Consider the following 12,370-nt stretch of genomic DNA (forward strand, 5'->3'; position numbering starts at 1 on the left):
TGGGTTTCATGAGCTCATCTGTGAGCCATGGACGCTTGCTAAGTCATCCTTCCTGGAAAAGGAAAGTACGCTCTGTCTAATGCATACAACATAGACTCTGAGCAAAACATTAAAACAATATATACTGGGTCTTATGTACTGAATAGTGAACCCAGTTAGTGAGTAAGCAGTGTAGGCTTTAGACTCTGACAGAACGAGGTTTCAAGTCCTCATTCTACTATTTACCAGCTATGTGATTCTAGGCAAGCAACAACTGTGTGAAGTTTTTTCCTGATCTGTGAAATGAGGAGAACACAAGCCTACCCTTTGTGGTGAGAATCAAATGAGATGATGCAGGCAGGTGCTGCTAAGTGCCTGGCATCTAGCAAGAGCTTAAGACACTAGAGCTACTACAAAGACAAATAACCAACTTCAATTTGTATAATATTTTTTGAAAATATTATCCGTTTGGTCCTTAAAAGAACTCTGAAAAATAGAACAGGTTGTATCTGTATGTCGCTGCTCGGAAAGTGGAGGTCAAGGCTGGGTGGGGTGACTCACACCTGTAATCCTAGCACTCTGGGAGGCCGAGGCAGGCAGGCTGCTTGAGCCCAGGAGTTTTGAGGCCAGCCTGGGCAATATAGCAAGACTCCGTTTAAAAAAAAAGAAAAGAAAAGAAAATGGAGGTCAAGAGCTTATCCGAGGTCACCTGATGCCAGGAGGTGGAGCAATCTCATTCTCTGCCCCATGATGCACTATGTCATTCACTGGGGCTACACAAACACACACAAATGGAAACCTCATTGACTTCTTCACTTATTTACTTCAGGACAGATTTATGACAGAGTTTAAAAAACCTAAATTCCCTAGGTTACTCAATTTGAGCTGAAATTTTACTGGCCATGTAATGGAGAAACATTTATATGACATGTATATTTTATTCTAACAGGGTAATACGTAATAATTATTGTTGCTCATATGTTCACTCGAAAATTTATTATGCACCATCAGACTACATCGTCTGTTTATAAATCTTTATAAAACAAAGCTTTCGGAAAGCTGTCACAAAACCTGGGATGCAAAGCTACAGACTGAGATAAGCCACACACCAGAAGTCCAGGCCACCATTAAAATGGCTGCTGTGAATCCCTCTCCAGAAAGCCTCACAACTAAATTTCTTATCAAAACAGTAGGGTATCTGGTAATACTACAACTTCACAATTTGAATTAAATCAGATTGAAGACACTGAAACCCTTGGCTTACCTTGTACCTGCTGAATCCTATTCCGTAATCACCTACTTTCACATTTAAGTCGGAGGTGAGAAAACAATTCCGCAGGGCTAAATCACTGCAAACAGAGGGAAGTGAACACAAGAAGAATTAACAACCAGAATCATGCTGCATGGAACTGCCACCGAAATGGGCTTTCTCTAGGAATCAGAGTAAGTATATTGAGCTCTCTGCTTAATAACTAATGTCTTACAATTTGTTTTCATAGAAGTATTATGCATGTAATCAATCAAATAATAAAGATGATTACATTTTTTGGCAAGAAACTAGCTCAGGTTAAATACTGACCATATCTGTACCATGTTCTGCATTAAAACCAGATTTATGGCTTGTTTCCTAGTATTTTCAGAGTGACCAAGAAAGGACCCTAAAATGTTATTAGCAAAATTGCCTGCATTTTTTTTTTTTGCAGCTTGTATTACTTGAGTAATAGTCTAGTAATAGTCTAAGTAAATATTAATAAATTTATAACTTCAAGCACCCAAAAATAACCCACATTATTAAAACTGTTTATTTTTTCCCTTTTTCAAAGATATACAAGTGTTGTAATCAGGCCCCTTCTAAATCACTTCCATGTCTTACAAACTCCACTTCTCCACAAGGGAGGTGAAGAGCATATTTCAAGACTTACTTAGAACAATTTACTTATGTAATTTATTTTAAAAAGAAGTTATTTTTCAAAACCACACAATTCGACAAGTAAAAACTACTTTTTCTAAAAGAACTTCCCATACAGACAACAGATTGAGTTTTCTGGCTTCTGGCTTTAACCCTTAGAATCTTCTTCATCACTGGTATATGAATAAAAAAGCCATTAAATTAAAATAGAAAAGGATTTATAGTTTTAAGTTATTGTAAAGATATCACAGCTGAATTTCCATAGTCCAAAATGTTTGTCTTTACAGAATAGCAAAAGACCAAAAACTTAAAACTATTAAATTCATATTTTCAAATATTTTAATTTCCAAAGCTCACAAATCTGAACTATCAGAATAATGGAGATGGTGATGGCAACAGCTAACACCGATATAATCTGGTAACAGCTTGGTACATAACATTGATTCAACAACACAATAATGGCTAATATTCTCAAAGCATTTACTTCACATGAGGCATCTGACATTTTTCTCTAAGCATTTAATCTTCACAACAAATCTGTGAGGTGGATACTATTATTTTCCTCATTAACAAATATGGACACTGAAGCACAGAGAATTAAAGCAAGTTCGCTAGGGCCACAAAGCTAGCAAGGTAGTGTTCTGTACTATGTTCATGCTTTCACCATGAATAACTCTCCAGGACGGTACAATGACACCTGTAGCGGCTGGTCCTCAATGTTAATTCCAGTTAGCTACATCACATCACCTGCCACACTCTTTGTGCTTACAAGTGATTTTCCATGCTCCATCAGAACCCTTCAGGCCCAGAAAAACCTAGGGATACCTGTGACTCCATGGCTATGAACAATATAGCTTCTTCTAATTGTAAGAAGAAAGAGGGCCCCCATTTCTTGGAATTAAGTAAGGAAGTGAGGCAGGGAGGGAGAGAGGGAGAAGGAACATGCCATTTGAGGACAGAAAAGTGAAAATGCTTTAAGTAAGGCTGCTTTATCCACTGAGCCAACCGCTGTGACTGCAGAGATAGGGGTTTTGCCAATAGAAGCTCCGTCACTGGGCACCACCACCTCTAGGGTCTATAAACAGACGCTGTGAACCCTACAAACATCTCCCTCCTGAGACCAGAACTAGGAGCTGGAGGCCAGCATCCAGATGAGGGCAAGCACATGTCCTCCTAGGCCAGGGGCAGCAGCCTGAGGCTAGCTTGGGTAATAGCAAGCTCAGGCAGCTCCTGGGGGCAGGATGAGTGTCCCACTCACTCCCTCCTCATCTCTCTCTGTACACATGTTCCACATAGGTCTTTGGATCCTTGAAATGTAAAGGCTTGTTAAAGATGAACAACTACCCCTGCAGAAGGCCCTTGGCTCTCGTAAAACTCAAATGCAATCTAACTGGTGTTCCCAGGGGAAAAAGCAATGCTTCTCACTACCTGAAACCCAAAGGAAGTGAGGAAGCAAACAGTTGTAGGACTGGGTCTTGCCCCACCTCCTTCCCCAGCGCCCAGGCTCCACAGTGCAATGGGAGGGAGCCCTGGGCAAAGTCAGGAGGCCAGCAGCTCGTCTCAGCTCCACTGCTCCAAGACCATGTGATGCTGGGCCAGTCACATGCATAGCAGAGGAGCCTGTTTCCTCACAAAACAACAGGGATGTGCCTGAAATGGTTAACTCACAAGGTTGTTGCAAAGGTAAAACTGAAAAATACACGAAATGTTTTGAAAACATAAAAGTGCTGTACAGATTCAAGGTAATGATACAATTTGGGTCCAAGTTAGTAAAAAAAATATTCTTTGAAGCCCAACAATGTGCAAAGCCAAAGAACAGAAAAACACACAGGTGTAACTTCTTAACAACAGAGGTAACTCTTGACGTCAATGGCTGCTTTTGTCAGGAAATGCAAACACACAGCCCGTATACTCTCCCTTCAAGTTGAAAAACAGGTCCAGGGATGAGGCTGCCAGTCGCACCAGCCCTGCCTGGCTCTCAGAAAGCTCTGGCAGGGTCGCCTATGCTTGGCAGCACTTGCTGTGACTGAGACCACAGTAAACCGCAAGACTCAAGGCCGCATGAGCAGAGCAATGGACAGAAAGTGGGAGCCCGTGGTTCTAAAGGGCTCTCACCCCGATTCACAAGGAAGCACCGCTGCCTGTTGCTCACTCATGCCAGGACTAGTTTGCACGTCTTCAGGGTTCTCCAATGCAAATGGCTCAACATGCAGGAAGCATTTTCAAAAGAATCCACACCTCTGTTTATGTGAACTACTTATGCTTTCCCAAGTAACCTGGATTCCTGATAAAAAGAATTAACAGACGGGAAGCAAAATATCGCAAAGTTACTGAGTACTCTTCTACTTTATCTTCATCTTGGCAACAGCACTCCAGGGCTTTAAAGATGATCCCCACTTTATAGAAAAGATACAGCTCCAAAGGATTACATAACCAGGCTTATACTGGTAAAGCTGATGAGAGGTGAATTAAAACTTCAACTCCAAAGCCGTTCTCTCTGCTCCCCACGCCATTCTGACTCTGGCAGCCACAAAGACTTAAGCTTCCAAGGGGACTCTGCACTTAACACCCTAAGATGGAATGGAGATGTAACCAGGAGATGACTAAACCAAGAAGATTCTCATAAAGCACAGGGAGGGAACTTTACACTCGAATTTTAACACTGTTTGTTCTGCTTATTAGGTAGGTCTTCACTAGCTGGGAAATGGTACATTTACTGAATGCCTGCTGTATGTGCCTCAGGCATCTGCTAGGATTTGGGTGCACAGAGAATTCTTCCACTGTGAAATTCTTATTCCACCCCATGAAAAACACCTTTGGCTGGAATGGGGTCCGCCACTGATGGTGCATACCTACAGTCCCAGCTACCTGGGAGGCTGAGGCGGGAAGATTGCTTGAGCCTGGGAAGTCAAGGCCAGGCAAGTGAGCCATGATCCTGCCACTGCACTCCAGCCTGGGTGAGGCCCTGTCTCAAAAAAATAAAAAATACAAAAATAAAAACCCTGTTCAGATTCTAATGGGAATTCTTTGGGTGAATTGGTATTTTTGTTGCCTCCCCACCATTAACCATGGTGCATCTTTCCATTTGTCCACATGTTATTTTACATTCGTAAGATTTCACAGTTTTTTTCATACAGTCCTGTGCCTTTCTCACACAATAAAAACCCAGATAATTTATATTTTGGCATTATTGAGAATAAAATGGTTTTCATCCCTTCATTGCTGGGTATATAATTATACCTGTACAGACAAAAGCTACTGACTTCTGCGTACTGTCTTATAAAAAGCCACAACAAATTCTCTTATAAATTCTAGTTTTTTAAAAGCATAGTTTCTTGGTTTTTCTAAACATACAATAAATACCATGGCACAGTAAAGAAGGATAATGCTTTCTTCTTTTCCAATGGTTGAAGAGTGTGAACTCTGGAGCCAGAGAACGTGGCTCTGAATCTCAGCTCTGCCAGCTTCCAGCTGCACAACCCTGAACAAATCAGTATACCTGTCTGTGCCTGCGTCTCCCAACCTATAACACAGACAGGAAAACCAGCACTACCTCTTAAGAGTTGGTATAAGAGTACCTGGCAAGCGGGAAGCATTCAGTAAATCTTAACTACTGTTGTTGTTATTATTTGTTATCCAACTTCAGTCTCATGGTGGATATCATTATTATTATTAGAATCTCACTCTGTCGACCAGGCTGCAGTGCAATGGCGCGATCTCAGCTTGCTGCAACCTCTGCCTCCCGGGTTCAAGTGATTCTCCTACCTCAGCCTCCCGAGTAGCTGGGATTACAGGCGCAAGCCACCATGCCCGGCTAATTGTTTTGTTTTTAGTAGAGATGGGATTTCACCATGTTGGCCAGGCTGGTCTCCAGCTCCTGCGCTCAAGTGATCTGCCCACCTTGGCCTCCCAAAGTGTTGGGATTACAGGTGTAAGCCAACATGCCTGGCCTATTATTTTTATTATTTTTTTCTTTTTTTCCCCGTTATTTCTTGGGCCTATTATTTTTAAATTGGTAATTTTCTAGTTTCTGTTGTATTTGTTAGTACTTCCGATGAAATATTGGAAAATAACATAAAGAGTGGGCATCTTTTTCTGGTTTCTCATTTAATTGAAAGGGCTTTATTATTTAGCAATAGCATGATATCGCTATTGAGTTTTGGTAAAATCTTGAGTTTCAGTCCATATGATAGTTAAGTTGTACCTTTCCTTTCCTACTGGAGGAAACGTTTCCCAATGGAGGAGAATATGTTTACATATTCTATGTAAACACAGAATGGCTTCCGAATTATACTAAATGATGTTTCTGCAATCTGTTGCTATCATGTCTTTCTCCTCTTTTATTCTGTCAATGGAACAAATTATGTAGACATTTTATAATATAAATCTACCCTTATATTCCTAAAATAAGTCTTAACTATTTTGTTTACATACTGATGGAGGCAGTTTGCAAGTATTTATGTCTATGTTCATTCATGAGAATCGTCAATAATTTCTTTATGTCATCTTTTGCTATTAAGGTTGTGTTGGATTCATGATATGAGTTATAGAAATTTCCATCTTCTTTATGGTCTGGAATAGTTTTAATACACTGGAGCCACCTGTTCATTAAAGGTCAGACAGATGGGGCCAGGTGCAGTGGCTCACACCTCTAATCCCAGCACTTTGGGAGGCCGAGGTGGGCGAATCACTAGGTCAGGAGTTCGAGATCACCCTGGCTAACATGGTGAAACCTCATCTCTACTAAAAACACAAAAATTAGCCAGGTGTGGAGGCACGTGTCTGTAGTCCCAGCTACTTGGGAGGCTGAGGCAGGAGAACTGCTTGAACCCAGGAGGCAGATGTTGCAGTGAGCCAAGATTGCGCCACTGCACTCCAGCCTGGGTGAGAGAGCAAGAATCCAACTCAAAAAAAAAAAAAAAAAAGATCAGACAGATAGATGTTACCAATGAAACTCTCTGGACCTAGAGCCTTTTTAAATGAAAGCTCTTTAATCACCTTCCCAGTGTAGCAACTCAGCTGATTACAGTCTTTCTATTTTGTCTTGGGTTGCAGCTGCAATCAAATTGGCTCCTTTCCCTTGAAGCCTTCCCTTTTCCTTTCTATGTGACACACATCATGGGAGATACAAAGGTCAGGAAGATCCAATCCCTGCCTTCAACAAGTCTTCCATGTAGAAAGGGGAATAAGAAACCTTTGTGGACAGGTGCCACATATGAATTCCCGTTGGGTTTTCTTTTCAGTCATGGGTTTTCTTTTCAGTCATGTCTTCTCTTACTAAACCTCCCTAAGGTATATAGTGCAATAGTGATTAAACACGCACACATGTGCATGCACGAAGCTCTGGGCTTGCCATCCTACTGCCTACAGAACACAGCCTGAAGGCCTTATCCTGGCACTCAGGCCCGCTGTAATTTAGTTTCAGGCTGCATCTCTATTCTCATCTTCTGCTATCTTCTCTCCTCGTCTTCTGTTCTAGTTACACTGGACTAGCTGACATTTAAACTCCCTTCCCTCCTCTTCCTCCTACCACATACATCATCTTGCTACTCCCTTCTTCAACAATTCTGAATGTCCTCCAGCCCCCAACTGACATCCATTCTTCAAGGATCACTAAAATCCATCTCCTTCCAAAAACTGACCTGGACCCCTCCCAGACGAAAGTAACTTCTCCTCCTGCAGAAATGACCACACAGAGTGTGTGTGCCTGGGTTCAAACTGCTCATCAAATGATCAAATGAGTGGCTGAGACAGACCAACAATTTAGCACCCTGAGCCTCAGTATTCTCCTCTTTGAAGTGGGATGAATAATGGCACCTGCCTCATGACGGGTGGGGTGGTCCTGAGGATCAAATCACTACTCACAGAATGTTCTACAAATGCACAGAACACAGCAAACACCCTGCCAAATGAGCACCCGCATTTCCACTCTCCTGCTGGGGCATTAGTGAGCAGTAGGTGTGCATTTTGCTTTGACATGAAATGGATTTCTCTGTCTCTCACCTTGTCACTGGATTTTAAATGTATTTTTCTGCCTCTCACCTTGTCACTGAACTCTGCAGGAAGTGAAAGTTCACTGCACACTAACCCTAGTGTTGCCCAGCAGAAAGTCATTGTAACTCTACAACCGGGCAAATCCTACAAGAGGCACTGTGAGGACACATGCTGCCTGTGGGAACCCCGGGCTCAGCTCATCACAGCGACCTGGTGGCATCTCATAGACAGGCTGCTCAGGAGACTCATAGGGAGGGGACAGGAAGTCCCAGGCTCCAGGCCAGCAAGGCGAGTGGGACACACAGCAGCAAGCTGGCAGCGCCTGCTGTTTACATGACCTTCACAAAAGTCACATGCACGATTTCAGAGATGCAGGCTCCTGAAACTCTGGGTTAAGCCTCTTCTTAAATAATCGGTAGAAATCCAACTTAACTGGGGTGCCTTACTAGGTGAGTTTCCAAACAGAGCTAAGAACTTTAATTGGACGTGTAGGTTGTTCTATTTTCAGCCAAAAGAGGAAGTCCTACTTTACGGCAACCAATAAATATTCTAAGTTCCAACTTAAAAATATACTGTATGATATGCTACTGACAAAAAAAGATCTTAAAATACAAAATTTTGCCCCAAATGGAAATTTAATAAAGATATGATTACTTTTTAATTAAACAGCTGTCAATGGTTTCAAGGATTTTCTTTGAGTTTTTGAACTTGAATAAAACCCAAACTACGTGATTTACTTTATCATCTTTACTTGTTCTAAAGTCCACAAGATTTGAAATTAAGTAAAACTTTAACTTGAAACCCATAGGAAAATACTATTTACTCTGACATCTTTGCCAATTTAAAAAATACACAAGGCCGGGCGCGGTGGCTCAAGCCTGTAATCCCAGCACTTTGGGAGGCCGAGGCGGGTGGATCACGAGGTCAAGAGATCGAGACCATCCTGGTCAACATGGTGAAACCCCGTCTCTACTAAAAATACAAAAACATTAGCTGGGCATGGTGGTGCGTGCCTGTAATCCCAGCTACTCAGGAGGCTGAGGCAGGAGAATTGCCTGAACCCAGGAGGCGGAGGTTGCGGTGAGCCGAGATCGCGCCATTGCACTCCAGCCTGGGTAACAAGAGTGAAACTCCGTCTCAAAAAAAAAAAAAAAAAAAATACACAGATTCTAGCCGTTTTTGATAATTTTACACTGCTGATTCTGATATGATGCTCTTTTTTTTTTTTTGATACGGAGTCTCACTCTGTCACCCAGGCTGGAGTGCAGTGATGTGATCTCAACTCACTGCAACCTCTGCCGCCTAGGTTCAAGTGATTCTCCTGCCTCAGCCTCCTGAGTAGCTGGGATTACACATGCCTGCCACTGTGCCCAGCTAATTTTTGTAGTTTTAGTAGAGATGGGGTTTCACCATCTTGGCCAGGCCTGGTCTTCAACTCTTGACCTCGTGATACACCCACCTTGGCCTCCCAAAAGTGCTGGGATTACAGGTGTGAGCCACTTCACCTGGCCTATGATGCTCTTTTAAAATATAACCCCCTTCTCCAAAATTCAATAATTCCTAAACCAAGTATTAGTAAATATCCGCATTTTGTAAGATATTAACAATATAAATTATGTTAGATAATAACCTGTTATAGAAGACATTAAAAACTAAATGTAGGCTTTCTCCACTATGAAATCTTTATAAAGTTTTATGTAAGGGATTCTGCTTTGGGTCTTAAGAAACCGGTAACTTTTTGAGTCTCTTAAAAAAAAAAAACTTTATCAGGATGATTTGTTTACTATTATAAATCGAACAAGATATAAATGTGTAAGAAGGTTAATGATTTTCCTTCATCCCCCCTTGAAGTAATGTTGAGAGTCTGATAGGCACAGTACTTTTCCACGCCTGTTTATACACACACACCTCTAGAAATAGAACCAGGTGTTTTCATACTTAAAAAAAAAAAAATGGGATCACTCTATAAATATATTACTGTGAAATCTGCTTTTTAAAAAATACAATACTTCAAGCCAGGCGCGGTGGCTCATGCCTGTAATCCCAGCACTTTGTGAGGCAGAGGCAAGCGGAACACGTGAGGTTAGGAGTTCAAGACCAGTCTGGCCAACATGGGGAAACCCCATCTCTACTGAAGATACAAAAATCAGCCAAGCCTGTTGGCACATGCCTGTAGTCCCAGCTACTCAGGAGGCTGAGGCAGGAGAATTGTTTGAACCCAGGGTGTGGAGGTTGTAGTGAGTCAAGACTGCACCACTGCACTCTAGCCTGGGTGACAGAGCGAGACTCTGTCTCAAAAAATAAATACATAAATAAATAAAAAATAGAATATACACATTCCTTCAAGTCAAGACACACAGGTGTTCCTTTTTAGGTCAATGGATTACTAAGAGTTAAATGATTTACTTAAAGTCAATTTTAAAAATACTGCCTGGTTTCCCTGGAGATCTAAGAAATAATTTTAAATGCATTGTGTTGCTTTTAAATGTAAACCGTAGCTCAAAAGCCTAGAAGAGAATAAGCAGAAATCTCCTTTTGGGTTCACAGAATGACTCATCATTTGAGACAGGACTACATGTCCTTTGGTGTTTTAATTACGAAAATCACCATCAATGATTTGAACAAACTACAACAGACTCCAAATGGGGCCTGAAAGGTTTCAACAGAAATGTGCTACACAGATCGCTGTGCTGAATTCACAAGCAGCCCCTGACTACCCACTCAGGGGGCCTCTTCAGATTGGATCCCACGACACCTCTGCTTCCAAGTGGGCCCCTGACACCCACCCTTCAGCTGGCCAGAAACCAGTGCTATGACCTTGTGCAACCAGAGGCTGCTGGCCTAGAGCCTCTCTCGTCCTCTCTCAGGAATGTCAACTGGGGTACACTATGAAACCGGGCGGGTAGCACCAGAAGCCTAAAACTGGTGTGGCAAAGATGAAACACGCAAGGTGTCATGCAGTGGATTGGGACGGTTTATTCTCAACTCTGGAGCAGGTACAACCATTCACTCTTTCAAATTCTGGAAATAATAAATGTACTAAGACATCTTATTCCCTGGTACTGGTTTCAATGAAGCCCAACTCAACCCTAATCTTAATCACGAGCAAGAACGAGATCGCTTCTACCTGCATGAGCTAAGTTCATTCTGCACCTGTCCTTATGTTTCACAAATGCGGCAGCCTCTCTAGGCCATCTTGTGGTGCTATGTGAGGTGTGCGCCTCTGACACAGGGACCCACCTGTGCAGGAAGTGCAGCTTGTGCATGGCAGCCAGCCCTGCGGCGATCTCACACGCCATCCTCTGCAGCAGCATGGTCTGTGAGTCCCCCCGCATGTGCTCCTGCTCGTTGCGCAGATACGCCTTCAGGTCGCCCTGCAAAAGTCAGCCCGTTTGAGTTTCAAAACGAACCACAGGAACAAAGTTCGTGCTTAAACATGTGCCTCGGTAGACACTAATGTTAAGATTATTTATTAGAAACTTATGTTTGTACTTAAAGAAGTTCCAACCCAATAATGCAAAAGTATAGAACATTATTATGCTTTTAGGGGCATTCTAACTAAACATTTTTATCATATAAACAAACACATGTAAAACAAAACAGTTTACAAAAAGATAGTTTTGTAATGATGCAAAATTAAAACTAAATGCAGTGTCGAAGTAGAGAAAGTCCCAGGTACCTAAGAGATGACACGGAGAGTGTAAGAAATGGTGCCACTCATATTGCCTGGTCTATGGATTCTAGCCAACCCCTGGGCAGTGAGCACTTCATCACGAAGGCGCCGTGGCTACTGCCGAAGCTTGGGGGAGCAATGGATGGGGAGAGAAGGAAAGAAAAATGGGTGGGAAAGAAGGAGAAGTCCAGGTAGTACAGTAACAACTGCTTCAGGTCTCCCACAGCTTCCCCAGGACCCTGTGCTATCCTGAGACAGTGGAGAGAAAGGACATTCCAGCCAATCCAGAAAACCTCACCACGTGAACAATGAACAAGCCTACTCTTCAAAGAGGAACAGCGTGAGCAGGAAAATAAACAGATTTACAGTCAGATGCCCAGTACATGGCCATGACACTGCTGGGCTCCCCGCGCCTCAAGGACCTCCCTGTGTTAATGCTGTCTTTATTTCGTAACTTTAATTTAGAACACAATGTTTTGGGAGTTTACAGTGTATCTGTTACGGGGAATACCCTTTTAAGGGAATAAATTCTTCCACATTCTCCTTACCACATGATTAAATATTTATTAATATGATTTCATCCCAAATTAAAGCTTCCTAGAATCAGTTAATAAAATTTAGGAAGCAAGCCAATAGCTTTCTGTGTTCTTTAAATCTGAGTGAAGAAAGATTGCTGGAGTTGGGGATCGGGGAAAAAAAGAAAAAAAAAACAAAAAACAGATTCCCGAGGAAGGACATTTTCCTTGACCAGCTAAAGAGTACATGTCTTATAACTGTTATTGAAGCTAGCAAACATATCAAATTCCTCCCAGAAT

At 42.2% G+C, this 12,370-nt stretch overlaps 1 protein-coding gene across 3 annotated transcripts in view; it reads right to left on the reverse strand.

The window, feature by feature from the left end:
• Positions 1-12,370, reverse strand: part of LMTK2 (lemur tyrosine kinase 2) — a 98,918-nt gene that overhangs the window by 22,870 nt on the left and 63,678 nt on the right. For all 3 annotated transcript variants that reach the window (XM_032266520.1, XM_032266519.1, XM_032266521.1), the window contains 2 exons: positions 11,123-11,256; positions 1,244-1,328 (listed from right to left, as the gene is read on the reverse strand). In XM_032266520.1, coding sequence (XP_032122411.1) covers positions 1,244-1,328; positions 11,123-11,256 — 219 coding nt within the window. The remainder of the gene's footprint in view (positions 1-1,243; positions 1,329-11,122; positions 11,257-12,370) is intronic.

This window comes from Sapajus apella, unplaced genomic scaffold (genome assembly GCF_009761245.1).
Source record: "Sapajus apella isolate SASKATOON/1434 unplaced genomic scaffold, GSC_monkey_1.0 scaffold159, whole genome shotgun sequence".
Lineage (NCBI taxonomy): Eukaryota > Metazoa > Chordata > Mammalia > Primates > Cebidae > Sapajus > Sapajus apella.